General features: G+C 35.6%; 2 protein-coding genes across 4 annotated transcripts in view; one reads left to right on the top strand and one right to left on the bottom strand.

Annotated features, from left to right (window-relative positions):
• Positions 1 to 29: 29 nt before the first annotated feature.
• LOC115456030 (vacuolar protein sorting-associated protein 28 homolog) lies at positions 30 to 4,873 on the bottom strand. The gene is made up of 7 exons (XM_030184873.2): positions 4,635 to 4,873; positions 4,500 to 4,560; positions 3,334 to 3,529; positions 2,811 to 2,912; positions 2,296 to 2,430; positions 1,595 to 1,751; positions 30 to 149 (listed from the first exon to the last, which is right to left on the bottom strand). The coding sequence occupies exons 1-6, from the start codon at positions 4,639 to 4,641 to the stop codon at positions 1,620 to 1,622; spliced, it is 633 nt and encodes a 210-aa protein (XP_030040733.1). The 5' UTR covers positions 4,642 to 4,873; the 3' UTR covers positions 30 to 149; positions 1,595 to 1,619.
• Positions 4,874 to 5,008: 135 nt separating this feature from the next.
• Positions 5,009 to 19,715, top strand: part of LOC115453675 (protein 4.1 homolog) — a 104,126-nt gene continuing 89,419 nt past the window's right edge. For all 3 annotated transcript variants that reach the window (XM_037441066.1, XM_037441063.1, XM_037441060.1), the window contains exon 1: positions 5,009 to 5,332. The gene's annotated coding sequence lies outside the window, so the exon portion shown is untranslated. The remainder of the gene's footprint in view (positions 5,333 to 19,715) is intronic.

Below are 19,715 nucleotides of genomic sequence, written 5' to 3'. Positions count from 1 at the left end.
TGTATGACTTGTAACAAAATAAAGCAATATTACGTGCTATAAAACATTTAATATAGTAATAACTTAAATATAATATACATGGATTTATGTACGAGGGAACTCGCCGCCCATGCTGTAGGATTATAAACAGCACTCTACAGCGGCATCATCTGAAACAATACATACAACTAACCTTCTATACAGTGGAATATCCTACTATGTGTAGATGTTTCGATGTTTGTTGGAAGTAAATACAATAACCTTTTAAAGGTATTGGGTGATATTTGGCACAAAGGTAGACCATGTAGTGGATTAATATACAGGCCATTTGTATCGCGAAAAACTACACAATGGATTTTTTATTCTAATATGTTTGTAAAGGCTGGTGTAGTGGATTTTTATGCTATTGTCGGAGCTCGAGTTGCGTCGTTTTGGGCACGGATCCGAAAGAGTGCAAATATAATACTAGTTATCATTGCAGAAGATCTGTCAGGACCATATTTTGATTTCTGATTGTAAATACATCGAAATGTTAAATCATAATAATTAGTTAAACTAACTAACATTCGTATATTATATTTCTCATTGTTTTACGAAATTTACAAAGAAAGGAAGTCTATTGCATTATGATTATTATCTGTCACATTTATCGAAGCGATTCTGTGTGATCGTTGAGTGTAACTCCACGAATCTTACATCAGATCGAAATAAATCCTAGTAGTAATAATAATTTTAGTAATTTTTATCTTTAAAACTGAATTTACAGGCAGATATTATTGGACACAATATTTTTTTTTTCGGTAATTTTTTTTGCGTAACATGAAACGTAATTTCCTGTTCACGATATCGCTTTCTTCCATGATGTTATTTAAATGCATGACGTAAATTAATTTTGTGAAAGCTATACTTTTATTACGACAAGGCATTTAAATCTCTATAATATGCTTTTAATTTTTTGTTGTCTATTATTTTTCCAATTAAAAAGACGTTAATAATAATAGAAAATACGTCATGAAACACGCAAAAGGAATAGTTTTTACTTCATTTTGGACATAAATAACACACTATTTTATGCAAAATACTTTTTATAACAGAACTCAATACATGGAGCCAATCTTCTGGTCTCTTCCTATCTGCCAGCCCGAGCAGATTTTTCTTTGCTTTTTTTATAGGTATACTAGCGACCCGCCCCGACTTCGCACGGGTGCAATGCTGATACTAAATACACTACAGAAAAAATGTGAACGTTGTATATAAAAACATAGCGGCCCGCTCTGGCTTCGCACGGGTATAACATAACAGTATTTCTCCACTATTTAATGGATGTTATTAATTACTCTATCAATTAAAAAAACCGCATCAAAATCCGTCGCGTAGTTTTAAAGATTTAAGCATACAAAGGGACATAGGGACAGAGAAAGCGACTTTGTTTTATACTATGTAGTGATAACACTGTGCCTTGCTTTTTAATTTTAAGAACATATATAATGTCCGTGTTATGTAAGTTACTCTTAATTATAATAAGATTATTTATTATATACCTTGATCAGTCATACATTCAACTATTTTCGCCTACCACTATTACTATTTATTTATTAATGCCCACGAAACTCACTTGTATAAAGTAATGAGCAGTACATTTAGTCCTTGTGCAGGAACTTGTTGAATGCGCCGTACGACGTCTCCAGGTCGAAGAGCAGCTGACGCACCTGCGCCTCGGAGAGCTCGTCCGATGCGGACATTTCCGACAACTTGTCCAGCCACTCTTGCACCTGAAACGAAAAATTGAGTCTAAGTGTTTGGATGAGGCAATAAGAGTTAACTTGTAAATAGAGAAACCGATGTTTGAAGACTGTTTTTAAAGTTGTATATGATATATTGTGCTCTGTAGGTTTTGGAAAAGTCAGTCAATTGACGCGAGTCAATCTTGCTTACTATAAAGATGAAAAGAGTATCACACTAACATTTTAATAATAATACCTACGATCACAAAAAAACACATGACTACATTATGGTTGGTTAATAATATTGCCCTTTGACTCGTCAAATATTATCATAAACCACTGCCTACCGGCCTTTACAGTTAACGGCAGATTTGAATAAACCATCCTAATCTTTATCTTTGATCCGATTCCGAGAATATAACAATCAAATAATAATATAATGCAATATATTCTGATTGGGCCATTTGGTCATTGGGTCACAGTAGATCAAAAAAGACCCTTGGGATTGTTGATTGAAATTGGTGGCTAGTGTCAAAAAATTATCGATTTTGGTTTACAAAACCAGTGGAAGATATAAGGGACAATTTTGTACCTTTAATTTGCCCTCGAACTGATCAGGCAGCATGATGAGCCGGTCCATGGTGTCACGTAAGTCGCGCAGCTCTGGTTGGATCATGTCCATCGCGTGGAACTCGAGGCGAAGCTTGTCCATCAATGTTATGAATAGCTACAACAAAACAGAGTTTTCTATTTTATTATTAAAAATTTATTACTTGTTCAAATATGATATTCAGATGTTATGTCATAGCATTCATATAACTAGGCATGGGAATGATTATTGTAAATCTAGATTCAAAATAATTGAAAAAATCCATTAATTATTTTTTATAAGGTATAGTAAATAAACAATTTGATGGAAGATGGTAGGGTTTTGTCATGCCATTGTTCAAAATATTTAGTTCCAGCCACATTTTTTATTTTGTCTTACATTATGAACAGTGTTTGTTTATATATTTCTTGCTGTAGTATATAAAATAATGTATAATTTTAAACATAAGAAATAATTCTATGATTTTTTAAGTAATAGACTACCATGCAAATACTTACAGATACAATTTCAGCAATATATTTATTAGTGTTGCCTTTATCATCCTTGATGAGATTCGGCTTGTTCTCCCTTATTCTTTCTAATGCTGCTGGGCAGTCCAACTACAACATTATTTAAATTTCATTAAATAAAAATAGTAATAAGTTTAATAAAAAGGAAACATTTTTGAGTAATTTGTATTATATAACTTCATCTACTTTTTGTAGCAATTTACCGACAAATATTCACAAAAATCTGGTAGATTAATGACCACTGATCACATTTACAAACTTACAGAAAAGTTTATTAAGTAAGTTGCGGAGAAGGATGATGTTTTAAAGTCCTAAAATCTATTATGGTGTATAATTTTGAATGAAATTAATATACAATCTGAATAACATAAGATCTTAAATCTCAATAATAGCAACACAATGAATAGCATTTACATTCCACAATATGGAGGAGTCACTTACTTCCTATCTGAAGAATCAGGTGACTCAGTTTCTTTGTTATCTTTTCTATGTAAAAATGATTAAAACTCACTCTGTACTTGGCAACAAAGGCATCTATATTAGGAAATTCGTCGCCCTGCACTTGTTTGAATGCCACTTTGTATTGCACGAGCAGTCGACTGCACGCCGCAGTGTACTCCTGCGCGGGGACGCAGTCGCGCATGTACGCTTTCTCTAGGTGCTGTAGGGTGCTGACTACAGCATACAGCTCTGCCATGTTGTCGTGCCTAAATGAAAAAATATTATTTATGCCTCAGCATAGTTGTATAGCGCATGGTACGACTACTGCTGTGAGGTCCCAGCTCGGTATCAAAAAGTGGTATTGAGATTTTCTACTCATTATCAGCCTAGAGTCTGGAATTTGTGCCCGTAATGGCGATAAGCTAGCTCTCTATCACATTGCTGGATAGAACACACTAGGGGAAAATTGGGTGCCTATATTAAAGCAGGGTAATGGCAGCTTCAAAATTCTTCTATGTATTAAGAGGATTTTTCTAGCAGTAGGACATTTAAATGATAGCAATATTGTTAATTTTTAGCCTGTTTCATTGATTCATTAAATATTATACACCAGTTAACATATATGGCAGTTATGCATGTAATACTGTTTTGATTACCATTTATTTGAAAGATTTACTTTGTAATTGGTTTAGTGTAAGACATTGTGAAACAGACCGCTAAAGTATATTTTAAAGTTTAATTAAAAGATAGAGACATTCAATGTTAAGTAACATTAACATGAGCAAAGTTGTGTATTGTCTATTTTCCTGTAATGTGGTAAGGAAGAACCCTATTATATATACTAATTATCAGTTAGAACACAAATACTGAATCCAAGGCTAGACCTTACTACTAACTTAATCATATTTTGTTATATCAGGTTTAAAGCTAGGATTTCATAATATAACGCTAAAGTTGCAGCCATTGCACCTATGGGATAACAATTTAATTTGTAAACATAACTTTTATATAAAAAAATAATTCTCAAAGCTTTTTTTATTCATAAAATATTTGATTTACTATTAAGATGAAATATTTGCCAAACACAGCTGATTGGTTTATAACATGAACTGAGAATTCTAGCCTTTATAAGAAATAGGTACATAATGTCTACTGATCCGTTTATGGAATTCTAGTATACAATTAGGAAGTTTAAAGTTAGTTACTAAATGTCACAATAACAAATTAATATCTTACTTTTCACGTTCCCTGGCATTTCTGTTCAGTTTCACTTCTTCATAAAGCTCAGGTCTCGTATCTGAAAGGAGAAAAAAAATAGTTCTTTAATCGAAAACAAAGAAAGAGTTTATGTTTCAGGAAATTTTCATTTACCTTGCATTTTGTGATTTCTTTTAACTATTTAAAGTATGTATATTCAACAAGAAACTCAGCGTAATAACAATACTCGAAATAAGCTACAAACGACCACTAAATTGTATTTATTTTTATGAGTAATTTAATTGGTATTTACACAAAACCACCTAAAATTTACTCCTATTTGACACTGACAAATATAAACTGTAATGAAGTGACATTAACGTTTATTGACAGCTAAATAGAACGAATTGGAGATTGATTATGTTCGGATACACAACTAATAATTTTATGTGTATTGAATTATGGATGTATGTTCTCCAACCAGTGCCTGTCAGTGGATTTAAAAAATAAAATGGGATGACGTAATCGTCCAATATGGCGGATGACGCGCGCGCTCCCTGCCGCCCGCGCCCGTAGTTTCTTCACCAACTGCCACTCGTCTCGAATGATTTCACCTTGCGATGAATGAAAATTGTGGTGGATAGTTCGCGTACGAACATTCCGATAAGAAACTCATACTCGGGACGCAAGGGATCGTGTTTTGTGCAATAGTGCGTGAAAAGGTAGATTCGTGGTTCAAATTTTTTGTGTTGTTACCAGTTCTTCCTTTTGTGAGACCGTACGCCAGTGTTTACGTGCTGAAAACTGTGAAATATTAAAACAAATTTGTGGACCCTCTATCCACCGTTACATGGGAGCTTGTTGACCAACAGGTAAGTTATTATAATTTTATAAAGTACTGCGTACTTTCAGAGTTTACGGCATATTCTTATAGTTAAAAAGTCGGCGGTTAGTACAATGCAGTGGGAAAAAAAATAATTGTGAGAGGTGTTTCGCAACGTAGTTTGGTAGTAAAGGTGTTTTTTGTGTGTTATTGTATAGTAAGGGCCGGGCGGGGCGCTTTCTGGGCGCGGCGCCGGGTGTCCCAGTTTCGTGGAGTAGGTAACGGCTACGGGCCACGGCGCGAGCTGTCGGCACGTTTTTCCATGGTTCTCGAGGTGGCAGATGTGTTCCGGCGAGCTGTAGGTACTTAGCAGAGGCTCGTTAAGTATCCATTTGCGCCGGTTTGGCTCCGCGCACATACTCGCCGTAAACACGGCGACGTTGCATTACAATCAACTTATTTTACCTGTTTTTTTGCTGGCGGTATCTCTGGCGGCACTCACGCATATAACGCTCGGCTTTATGCTAAATAGCCGTTTGCCGGCGGAATGATTATATTCATAGCAAAATTTTAAGTAATTGATTTTTATGTCATTTTGTATAGTAATATCATATAATCTACTGTCAAGTGTAAGTAATATAATTAGGTAATGTGTGATTCAAAAATGTTCATGGAATAAGTAAGATTTTTAATTTAATTAAGTAAATATCTACTGACTAGTCATAAAATATTCAGTATTAAAATTGCCCAGGAAGATTTTTAATGTTACTTGTTATAAACAAAGGGCTTTAATGTTTTAAAATAAAAAACTCAACTAACACACACAATAAGTGTGTTTTATCCGGTAAATTACGAAAAATCAATAATCAACTGTCATAAAAAATATTCAAAATTATTTAGACTTTAAACAAGTCAAGATTCTCACAAACAGAAGGCATGTATGTTGGTTTATTTACAAACAAGTAGGTATTAACATGAGAATGCACATGTATGTCAACATAACCAGCACAATTCACTTCACATTATGTTCACAGTTGGATGTACTGAGAAATCTTGCAGACATATTTTATTATATTACTTAAAAAATAGTATTTTCACTGACTAATATATTTTTTTTTACATGAAGGATTAAAAGAATAATTATTAAATAAACATTTAATATACTATAACCAGTAAATAATTAAATAAAAATTTACATCAACTAATGCGGGATCTCCATAAGGATAAATCCGAGATAAAGATGTATTAGTGTAGGTCACCTAAAAGGAATTTTTTTTACATAATTAGCAATTAATTCTGCCCACCATGTTTAATGATCAGTTTTCTCATAATATTTTTGTCTTATTAAATTATAGTAAATAAATGACACTATTAACTAAAAATATATTTCTATATAACATTGCGTTTTATAAAAAAATATTTTTGGGACTTAATATTATGCATGAAAAATACCATCCATGTTTGTTTCCTAAATTGATGTTTTTATGAATGATGTGTCATTTGTATGATCTTGACTTTGTGCTATCTTGCACAATGAACAATGTAAATATTGTCTCCAAGATAACATGTTTTACTCATAAAGTAATCTTTATGTACTTGCAGAAAACTATTTAATAATATTTTTTTCTTACCCATCCTCATGTACAGGTCATTGACTTTTTTCAATAAACAAACCTTCAATCCAATTCCAGAATAAATAAATCAAATTAAGTAATTTGCTAGCAAAAAATCATGTAAATAATACTATGTTCTGATTAGTCCATTTTCGTAAAAAGCGATCGTTTATTGAAAACTTTGTTAAGCCTTTTATGAAATTTCAACCAAGTCTAACGCGATTTTTCCCCACGAAAAAAAATGTTATAACCATTATTATTACATATAAAGTCTATAGTACATATCAAGTCATACATTATTATTACATATAAGTCAAATGCTGTCGAAATCTTCAGCCGTTATTTTGCGGGTGCGAATAAATCAACACTATTATTTTATTTACACTTTGTACAGATGGTATACAGGCGGACTTAATGCCATGGGCATTCTCTCCCAGTCAACCTTACTATTATGAATTGTATGCATCGATAATGTATTCAAGCATTTAGATTAAATATATCAGATACGCTTAACGTCCTTGCTTTAACCTACAGAATACGTTAAAAGATACTTAGCCTCTAAAGATATAAGCAGCCTATTCCTTTTGGAAATTAAATGTCACCTCTTCGAAATCTCTTGTTTTAGGCTATGTTTAGACTACCGAGCTCTCGCTGCAATATATTGCGCAACTTCTAACTTCACTAGCAGCAATTTTTCAATAGTTCTACATATTAATATACACACGCGTACATATTTGAAAAGTATTTAACTTGCTAAGTATCTTATTTATGCTTTAAACTTATCCACAAACACGTTTAAGAAACGCCGTGTGCGTTACCCTTAGTCTAAAACAAGAGGTTTAACACTCATGACTGTCTTTAGGTAAACCATAGCTGCTGATAGCCATATTACCGTCATAAGGAAAAGGTACGTTGTACGTAAAATATGACACGGAGAAAATAATGTTGTCAGATACGTCTTTTTCCAATTTGACGGCAGTATAGACTATAAGTGATCGCGATCGTGTAAATTCGCTTAAGGTGGTAGCTCAAGGACCATTTTCATACATTTTGTTTCGGCTTTAATCTGGGTAACTAAACAAGTATTGGTAAGTAAAGAATTTAAATTCACGTCTAGTTAGTGATTAGTTCTCGCAGTTGAAAGAAAAACGTAAAAATAATTAATAATCATGGATATTTCGGCCTTTAAAATTTAATATGACGAAATTTTAAAGGCAGAAATTTAAATTCTTTACTTGCCAATACTTGTTTAGTTACCCAGATTAAAGCCGAAACAAAATGTATGAAAATGGACCTTGAGCTACCACCTTAAAGTATCTACATATACTCCAATATTTTTATGACATGGTTCATATTATAGCGTACACTTAATAATACCGCCCATATCACGACTGTGTTATTATTATAAAAATAAAAAAAACAAATCAGTGAACAAAATCATCGCATGATGTCATATGTACGGTGGTGATTTAATCAAGCGCTGATGTCACCACAGTGATAAAAGGTCGAGGTCGCGGTGATCTCGCCGTTATCAGCTAAATATAACTGACTTGATTAGGGGTGCTATTGACCGCAACTCTCATTGATAAAGACAGACGGCTTCTGACGTCTTGTTAGTACGAAGAAAGCAGAAACGAGTAGAGGAAAATGCTTTGGAACATGGTAGTATCACATGCTATGAAACTATGCGTGGCACCACATTAGTTTTGACTTTATTCTCAGTAAATACACTGGGTATAATGTCCTACAAGCTGAAATACAACAAAGTACCTCAAAGGCGTGGCGTCCGTATCACAAGGGCCTTATTTATTATGACAGTATAAATTCGTAAAACTGCCGTGGCCGAGGTATTAGCGTGGAATGTTAGTCTGTATGCCAATTTAATTGTCATAAAGGCGATGCGGTGAGTCACGTATTTGTTGTGATCTGTCAAAATAACGCGTGGTAAAAGAAATCCAAGGCCCAGCGTTTGAAAAAACAACTTTCGCCCACTTGAAGTTAAATGGCGTAGAGAAAAAATGTGGTACTTAACCCCAGGCCAGTCAGAAATGTATGTACACATTCTATTGTAAGTGGACCGCGGTTGCTGACCAGGGCCCGTCAAACCCGAAAACAATTAGCCCAACGTCCGCAAATAGATTCCGTTGCGGATAAACGTTGCACAACTTCCGCCATAGTTTACAATCAAATGTTTTTTATTACTAAGCCCGTCCATTAGTTGTTCTATTTCTGTTTTTGTTGGGGAAGATGGTGTCGAGGTAGTAGAGTGGTGGTTGGTAGAATAGTTAAAACAGCGACATTGTTACTACAATGGATACAGTTTAGTTCAAATAATGTCGAATATGAGACCATTGTTTATTGACGGTCACCAGAATTATGCCGGCATGCCTTCCAGGTTGAATCTTCACATAGTCTAACTCCAGATCGCCTATGTGTAGGACGGATCACTAATGGTACTTCTTACCTTGTGAATGAGCGATATATAGTCGAGTATGAAATGAATGGACCGTTTCTGAGTAGCAACTCTACTTACCCGTAATTCGCTATTTCCGGCGTGAACTTATGCTGTACTTGCGACTAAATACATTATCACTTTTTCCACATTCGTCATTTATCTGTATAGGAATTACTACCGGATGTGGATTTGATTTACCGTCGGAAACATGTACAGTGACTAATTATGTTCCGTTTAAATATATTAATCTAATCTTATATGAATGAATATGCTAAAAATAAATAATTTATTTAACGTATCTAGTGACGTCATCATACACTGTCATATTGTACAACGCTGAGCTGGCAGTAACACCCACGTGCCCATTGTAATTAGACTGACTGACTGACTGACAAGTCAGCGGTGAATTTGGTTCCGGATTCACGGGTCGTGAGTTCGATTCGGGGGGTCATGAACCTTCCACAAATTTGTTTGGATTTGCTATACAATTATTTTTAAAGTACCTGCTGTTAAAAACTAAGTATGATTAGGCAAAAAGCGTTAAACTTAAAACATTACACTAATTGATTACGTAGATGTTTCTTTTTCATAGTGGTACTTCCTAATCGCAGGCCAAATCATTTTTTAACAAGAATGGCGAAGTGACCCTATTGGACTTGAAGGTAGGTCCCTTGCCAGTCGTCACAGTTATGCCGGCCTGTTTGAAACTGCACATACAGGCTAATCCTGGGACACGACTTATATATCCCACTGTGGCAGGTTTTACACTTTGTGTACGGTAGTTACTATCCCGCCCGATACAAATATCCTGGCTCGAGGACATAGTTTCGTTTCGAACATCGTTTTTGCATCATCTGTCCAATAGTTGCGCCGATCCCACATCGATATGGATTAAGGACAGTTGGATGAAAGTATCTTCTTGTGATTTTACACTGGGAATGTTCACATTAGGAGGATCTAGAAGAATCATTGACATGGTTCTTGTTTGGCAATTCCATCGACATACGCAATAGCAAAGCTTACTTCACACCAAGACATTCGTATTGTCTATTTTTTATAACAATGAATATGATTTTCGAAAGAGATCTGCGTGGAATAGTTAATTTTTAATAGTCTTGACCCGAACTTTATAGATTTCTCTTTTGGTACAAGCAGATAACCCACATTCTTATTTGCTTATGCAGTCGATATAAAAAGACTGTTTACGGCGAAAGGGATGTCGAGTCGAACGCCGCAAGGAAACACTCATTAAGATATTATCTGATGATTTGCATTTATGTTACGGATTTGTGAACTAAATACGAAACGATTTCTGACTAAGGTCTTCATTAAAGCAAAAATAATTGTATGCTATACGTTCATTATTTCGGGATTAAGGAAGATCAAATATTGAGAATTTGGAGTTAGTTAACCATTTCAAGGTAATGATGTTTAACGTGTTATTGCTTTTATTTTAACAACGAAGTTGTGTTTTAAGCTAATGCACTCGAGTTTGTTCACAACAGTGTATAAAAATGTCCTAAATGAGACAATTAATGCTGTATTTAGGTGAATCTAAGCCTTAGATTGTAAGAGCTGTGTTGGCTTTGAGTGATATTGTCACTCGTGGGCCGTGGCTTGGACCTATACAATTTTAAGGTCAAGAAAAAAAATACAATATATGGTCATTATCGCTCGTTTTAATGACGGAGGGGCACAAAGAGGAAATTTGCAATGGTGCTTATTAAAAATACCAGGGGTTTAAAGTCCCATCAATTCAGCGTTAAACCATTATGGAGGTAAGAAAGCGTCACCTCTCTCAGTTCTTGAGGCCTTTGTTCTAGCAGTGGAACAAATACAGAATTTTAATATTTAAGTACGCTGAAAAATATTAATATCATGTTAATTGTATGAGTTGGTTTGTCGCACAAAAACTCCATTCAATTAACCCCGATGCCAAGCCGATAATATTCCACGGTCCTTTTAATTCATAACGAAATACAATGCGGTGCGCTCCGATTACCAATATGAAATTAAAAATGAACTGCTGTGCCGTCCGTACAGATTCTGATTCGCATCGGTCGTTAGATGTTATCCTAATGACGGCACAATGCAACTCGCGGGGGACGACCTCGTCGGTCCGTCACGTAGTTTATTACCTGGCATTAGTCTACACTAGTAAGCATACAGACTAGAATATTATCTCCAGTTGCAAATATATATTTCATAATATTATGTTAACTTTTACCCGACTACATGGTGAGGGCGGTTATGCTTTTAGCAACGTTGTATTTCCATCTGTTTGCTGATAACTCAATTATTTATATCGCATTTTGATAAATAAATGTTCATGTGGTGCGCTTTATTTCGTACGTTGTAGTGTTCATTATTATGTATCTACTAGTCATATTTATATTAAGTCCATTTTTTTATGAAAAAACATATTTATGCCATACAAATAGGTTTAAAATAATATTAGAGTTAAATATATCTGAAGCGGAAAACGTATAGCAATAATTTAAAACAATATGGTCTTAATATCCTCTTAAGATTTTATATTTTTTGATCAAGTTATTGAACTTTAGCAAGAAGTAAATATAAACATGACTCATGTTCTGGTATTTGTAAAAACTTCAATAAGTAGCACATTAAGTCTACAGGTAACCATTTAAAAGTAAAAGTTTATTGCACAAAATGTTTTTACTGTTCATTGTGCGAGAACAATTTGTACTTCCAAGTAAGTCGTTGTGTACTGACTCATACGAAATTAGCATCGTTAGCGCCTCACTGTACCTCAATTGTGTTGAAACGTAATGTGAGAGTTGTTTTTGATTGATAATTATCAAACCAAAGTTTTACAAATTGACCTGCATTGGAATTTGTTAGTGTATAGGTTGAAAAATAAATAACAGACTATCAGAAAATTATAGAATTTGTTACGAAGGCGTACTCTTTATGGATACAAATAATGGGATAGTAAATTATGGTTACTTTATTATGCTGGAATAATACATAGTTGAAAATACTTAAAACTTAAGAGCCGTAATTTCGAGTCTTAAGCTAAAGCCTTTACTATATTTCACACAGTTCTTGGCCTGTACAAAGGTATGCCAATGAATAATAGGTTTAAAAAAATATTGCACGCTATTAATAAACATCTATATCTCAAAGTATTACAATAGCCTGTCAATATGTCGATAAATTTCGCCTCCATCGACTATCGTTCGGTGAAAAACGTTAAGTGCCATATTTGTGAGTCATATACATTTGTTTGCTCATAGCGTTTGTTTATATAGGCCGTAGTATTACAATCGGTACGTTTAGCGTGAAAACACACGTGTTGGAATTGTAGTTAGGTAACTTTCTTTTTCATAAACGATTTGTTTTTACACGCATCTGCGTATGCGCAAGTCTTCGAAATAAATGTAATTCAAATTAATTTTAACTTTAAATGTGATTTAACTACAGTACAGTATAAATGAAAAAAAATAATGCATACGATTGATCATAAAAATATTAACTTCTCTAAGTATTTGTATTAAAATCCGTGCTCATTTATTGATATAAGGTGTTAATTGTCATAATGTCGGGTACAGTGACTATTATGTTTTCCGTACACAACATTATTTGTGCACTGCTGCTCGACAGTAGCAATAGACAAAGAATTGGTGTCTAGATAAACACTTGCATGCGATAGTTGTACCATCCCATAGCACCACTACGTTCGTAGTAAGTTGTTCATGTCAGAACTGAGTCATTACACAATGTTTACATATGTCTATATTTATATCTCTGGCTACACTACGTTGTTATTGTGTCAGCGGTGTGTTTCGCACTGAAAATAATGTTTTATTTAACGCTAGAACGTAAATAGCGCATGCCTAGGTTATTCTCGTAATGTGTTACGGGAATACACACTTGGAAACACCAATGGTTTACGCTTCATTGCTTTTGTTTGAGTTAATCACATTCCATGACCATACACACGAAGTTATAAATACACACGAGTTTTGTACCGTTGCGGTGGATATCAGTTAGCGACGAATTTAGCACTCGTAAAATCTTTAAGCATTTAAAGTTATAGCAATATATTTGTAAGTAATGGCCGATTCTTACAAAAGGTCCGCTACAGTCAGATCTATAGCTAAATCGAATCGTAATATTATAAGGAAGCTACTCTGGCACGTAGCGCGTCACCTTGCTGTCGTCTAGACGCATCCGAGACAGACTGTATGAACCTATAGACTGCTGTATAAAGTAAGTAGTTATTCGCTAAAGGGTGGTGTGGAGTTTTTTGGTTGGTTTTGCGGTTTGTATTTCGCAACATTCGCGGAAAGGTCATTAATAACAGTACAATGAGAGCCGAAAAGAGAAAGTGGGCATTCGCAGTGTTTTTTTTCAAATAAACGCATTGGTTTAAAATATTTGCACTGTATTACGTGGTTTTTTGAGGGGGAGATTCACTATTGAGAGCATACACTTATAAGTGAGTCCTAACTGAATTTCGGCCATGGCGGCCAATCTCAACTGACATCAGCCAAATACGCAGGAAATATTATAGCGCACAAATGTGTGCGCAATAGGGACACAGGTGCACTGTGTTCCTTCACTTACATAGTCCGATGAGACGGCAATCCGACATGACTAGAACATATACTATACATGCTAAATGTAAAGGAGACTCCTTGAACATCATTAATCTTTTTCTAAACGAAGTGTTTCTGAAGGGGACGTGTAAGAAAAATTGGCTTCTTGTAAAACCGTATCCGCCAGCGAGAGGTCACGATTAAACTAGAAAGTTAGCAGAAGTATGTTGCCGCTGATATTTTTCAATGAATGTATAAGTACAAGTGGATCGAACGACTGTCTGGTGGATGGTGCATGCTAGACTTGTTGTGTTGCTAGCTACGCTTATTAATAATCGGAATTTAATAACAAATATGTGAAAAAACAAACGATATGACTATTGATTAAGGTAATTTTGGAAATTTGGCTTGCGACGCGGAATTTTTTCGTAATCGATATTATAATTGCGCTGTTCTTCTGTATAATTAGATCAAATTGTTTTGTCTTGCCAGCATTATAATTAGAATTATATAATTATAGGAGGAGCTCTACACTGCAGAGGGGCGCTTTTTCTGCAGCAGAATGAAAAAGTGTTATAATTTTAATAAGGGCTTATCTAAGTACATCCTATTGTTTTTTACGTCAAGAATTAGATTACCTAGCGGGACTGTTACTGCTCCGCTTACAAAAAATCTCGGGTCTAAACTACGGGACATCCCACAAATCCGGGACATGTAGCAACACCGCGGCCATGTCGCGAACAGTTAATCAACATAGTTTCCCAGCGCGCCTCGCCTTAACTAAATTCAATTAACTGGCCACGGCCCGCCATAACGAGCGAGTAACCGTTTATTGATCAGGAAACGTCTCTCATCGGCCGGCGAGGCAGGTTATGATGCGACTGGCGACTGGCAACTGACGACTGTTTGGTCGAGCAATTCATACTAATGGAACGAAAGCGAAGTAAAAGTTGTGTGATTTTTGGCATGTCTCAGTGATATGTATGTAAAATTACAAATTATTGCTAGATTTTTTATACTTTACTAAATTAGACCTGAATTTTTTTAAATTATCTGTGAACATTCTTATTACGTACCAAAGTGCTTAATAAGTTACCCAGTTGTTACCATTTATACTGGAACACTTACACACTGCTGCTTGGTGGTGGATATACAGGAGATACGTACCTTATACTTGCCAAAAATGTATGTATAGTTAACCAAAATTACCCACGTCAAACGAGTTCCGAAACCCATCGCCTTTTAAAGCGATAACAAAAACTAAATTGTACCCTTTTTGGTCCTACGAACCGCGCTCATCGACTGGTTTCCTTTGCGAGCGAGGCTCACATAACCAAATGCCTTGCCAAATTGTACTTTCACTTAATTCGTCATTATTACTGGGAAAACGTAAGAGTTTGTGAGAAGTTATGTTTAATTTTGATGATAACGCTTTGTAAATTGTATTCGTTTAATGTTTTTTATCGTTTAATCGTAGTGAAAACTCGTAGCTCGTTCTGACGAGTGTTTCAGGTCAGTGTACATCCAACAAACCACTATATTTAAACCTATGCAAAGCTAAATTTTATATTTATATCGTTGTATATACCGCGGATCATCCTTAAATAGCATGTGATTACACTAATTGTAATGTCCACCCAACCGGAAAACAACAGTGCCTTCACACTGGTATTTGCCGTTCCATAATTTAACCGCTCCTTGTTATATTTCATAAACAATATTATCTAACTACAGTTGCAAAGAGTTTTTATTAATTTATACTATTCCCATTTCAGTAATAAATCCAATAAACTCGGCTGAAGTTGGAGCAAACTTTGTTAGACAAACTTAATACAAGCCTCTCTGTGTCGTCTCGACTCTCGGCTGACAAATGAAACTTGTTAAGAAGTTTTTGTACACAATTAAACTTATACGCTCTATTTGGCCACGTTGGAGTAATGAGAAGTTACGCAGTCAACAGTTGCGTACTTTTTTAAGTACTACGACTTGCAATATAAATTTTTAATCAAGTATTCATTTTTTCAGTGTTTTATCTCCTACTTTCAACATTTTTAAGACAGATTGTAGACACTACTATGATGATTTAAAAGATTTATGAATTACCTGAGCCTCACAAGACATAAGAGGTGTGAAAAGGTGGAACCATCGTCGAAGAATAGAAATTCGTCAAGAATCATTGACCGTACGAAATGCAACAGCAAATTTAGAGCCCAACACCTTGGGCCTAATTTCTGTTAAACAAAAAGCATGGCTTTACTAGCAAAGGTCAGTTTTGTCAGCAAAATTAACTAAATGCAGGTGACGGTAGCTAGGGTATCCAAATATTTATAGAACTTCCTACTTCCCAGTGCCATATAGTCCGAAGTTCGAAGCAATATTTTTGTATGCACCGTTTTGTCCGTATTTAGTCTACCAAATTTACAGTTTATTTTTGTTTTCACACAACGTTCGGCTTTGTCGCGTGAACTTTGTTTTTTTGGCTCTCCACCAAATGCATTCTGGGAAACACTTGGTGTCATCGTGTTTTTATATTTTCTTGTGCCTAAAATCTAATGCTTTTGGCTGAGTTTAGTACTAGGTCTTATTCGCAAGCTCGTGAAATTTATTACTGTTTTTTGTTTAGACTAGAATTGTAATTTGTAGCGCGTTTGTCTTTGTCTCAAATAAAAAATTCTGCAGCTGTTATTGTTATCAGAAAATCTCCTAATTACTATCCGACTGTGGCGATACATAAGGCGCAAAAGCTCGTCATAGGGACTCGTCCTGAGTTTCGATGAGGTGTATCCCCGTTCCGGCGTCAGGGCGTCTACATTTAGTTGAGGCATGTACAAGCTACATCTTCTGCCCGATATGAGACTGGTGTATTTACAATCAGAATCGTTATTTTTGTGTCAGTCTGAAACTGGATGGTAAGTGGTAAAATTCACGACATGAGAAATTTCTAGGTAGTATATTTCCATCTCCAAGCAGTAGTGAACTTGTAGCTAGTGCAGTTATTGGCGATTGTGAGACTTAACATCTCATGTTAAAATGATAATTTTTTTTTTCTACGCGGTATCAGTTACCATTTGCGCCTCTGCCTATCTCTTCGGGAATAAAAGCGTGTTAGTGTGTGTAACATCTAATATCACATAATGACATAGTGTATTGCAATATGGAGTAATCAAAAGTTTTCGATGGTACTGGTACTGTGTCGTTCAATACTAGGAGAGCGATCTGCCATCAGTACTTAATGTTATAAAAAGCGATCGATTTTAAAATCGCCTCGATTTATAAACATTATGTAAAAGGTACGCCGTTGTGTATGTCATTGATAAAGATGAGTTTGCCTCGAAGGCGGCCTTTTATGGGTTCAAGTAACAGAGCGCTCACTGTATTTATGTTTAAATAAAGTTTAGAAGTGGTGTTTTATGTTAAGACTGCGATTTAATACGGTTATAGAATCTTTTAAAAGAAAGCTAATTGCTATCGTAAAGGCCGACAACACATTGACGATTCTACCTGCTCCTTTTTTTGTAGTCGGTTCAAATACTATTATATGTGAATGAATTGCTATTCCGTCAGGGTTAGTACACTAAGCGTACAACTGGCGTTGGTAAGTAATTGATAAAAGAAAGTTTTTCGGGGGAATTAAAACTGAAAGCGTCGTTGTTCCTTATTTCTGACGATATGGTTTCTAAAAAGGTCAAACGTGCTAATTTCATCCCATATCGTGGGACGGAAACATGAATTACTGCAGCTCAGTGTGTTATAAAGACAGCATTCTCAGAATTCGTCGATAATCGCTATGTTAACTGAGAAACATGAATAAAATCAATTTTTCAATTTTTATGAGTATGAATGACGTAACCCCATGACTAACTAGTGTTGATGTTATGTAGGTTTGTATTAATAGACTCGTGTCAGGGTCCCATGACGCGTGTCGTGGCCCAATTGTGACCGTTTTTATGGGTCCCGCGTCGGTTGATGTGGGGCAGTGGGCAATAAAAACCGGGACACTGCGGATGTGCCGAGTTTCGTTTTCTATGAATTTCTAATAAAATTGTTATGGGTATTTGGCAAGGAACAGCTGTTCTGTTAAGCCACTTTTTGTCAATTTTTTGGAGTTGCAACTATAGCTAATCTATTCCTTTCTCTACCCACCCCCTCCCCGTTTAAGAGATGTTGATCTTTCGTCTCTTACATAGGTTTATTGCTAATTATTACACTTAACAATGCTACATAATTCGTATGAATATACAATCGAGACACGCAAATATTCGGTTTCCTCGCGACGTTTTCCGCTGCCGCTTCGGAACAAAGTATCTGGAATAGCATACGCATTTTTAAAGTTTACAAATATCAAAGTACACGCTGTCTTATTCATTGTACCATAGTATCTTAGCTAAAACAGATTGATGATTGTAGGACAGTTCCGCCCACGCGGCGCGCCCGGCGGCGTGTGGGCGGCCCAAATTGTCCACGCAGCACCGCGCTGGACAGGCGTTTGCCGATCCATTGTCTCGTCGCGTTTGTCTCAATTTGTTCGAGGATCATTATGTCTGTTGCTAGACATGTGAATGTGATATTTATTGGGAGTTAAGTACGTTTATGTTAAGATGTTGATGTACCTCTAAGGACTGAATTGGTTAAAAAAAAATGAGCCGTCTTTTTGAACCGTACAGAGTATACGAAGACTAATGACGGTGGAACGGAATGAATGCTGGACGTTATTCGGTTTTTATTGTTTGCGTTGTATTATTCTGCTCTCTATACCTGCCTTATTCTATATGGCAGTGTAAACTCTTAACGTGGCCGTGTTACGTTATCTACAAGAAATTAGTGTAGAATTATATTCGGTATGCCAAGTTCTATTGACTTAAACGTGACGTGGTGCGTTATATACTATTTGCGCACTTCTAAAATAACGTTCTGGCATAGAGAATAAACTCCCTGATGAACACAAGGATGTTAGAATACTGCTGTTAGATTTGTTCCTCCCTATCCCGATATGTGCATGTGAGGTCTATCAGTTAATAGACCTAGTTTCATATGAATCGTTATATACAATTTGAAGCATGGATCATGTACTGTATCATGCATAGCTCCGTTGTACTTGTGCATACTACAAACATTCAAAACAAGGCTAATAGGCAGCCCAATGTATGAATTTTAAACATACGGCTTCCGACGCGAGGGCTTCCGACAACCTAACGGAGTTTTAGTACAATGACATAACGGTCCAAAACGTACTACAGGAATTATATATTTTTTATTCATTACTAACTCTACCGACGACTCAATCTGCATGAAATTGATTAGAATCGTATATTGCTTGGTTTTTATATAATTTTATAATAATAATGAACACTCTTAACTCCTTATAAAAATCCGTATATAAAAATAAGTTTACATGTGTTCGGAGTACCGCATCGGTGACGTCACCACTTAACCCAAGAATCGTGTCGAAGTGACACAACGGAGTTAAGATTAGCTCACGATGACGTGTGCAGTATCAATGAATAACACGTCCTAATGTTATCACGGTTATTTATACAGTTGGAGATAACTCCGCACGCGTCGCGGTTCCGCGCCCTTCGCTGTTTGTAGAGTAGGGTTACAATCCCGGTATACCGGAATATGTTAACGGTTCAGAACGTCTGTTCCGGTCGTTCCGTTTTATCAAAAATCCCGGAATTCACACGTCGCGAATACAAGAGGATAAGGAAACTGCGTTGTGCAAAAAAGGCTTTCGGATTTTCTCCATGGGTGACGGACTATATCTTACTTTTTGAAATATGAAAATCATATATTTAGTAT

The sequence above is a fragment of the Manduca sexta genome, chromosome 4 (assembly GCF_014839805.1).
Source record: "Manduca sexta isolate Smith_Timp_Sample1 chromosome 4, JHU_Msex_v1.0, whole genome shotgun sequence".
In the NCBI taxonomy this organism is placed as follows: Eukaryota; Metazoa; Arthropoda; class Insecta; order Lepidoptera; family Sphingidae; genus Manduca; species Manduca sexta.
The sequence above is the reverse complement of the archived record's forward strand: the minus strand, read 5'-3'. Positions and strand labels throughout refer to the sequence as shown.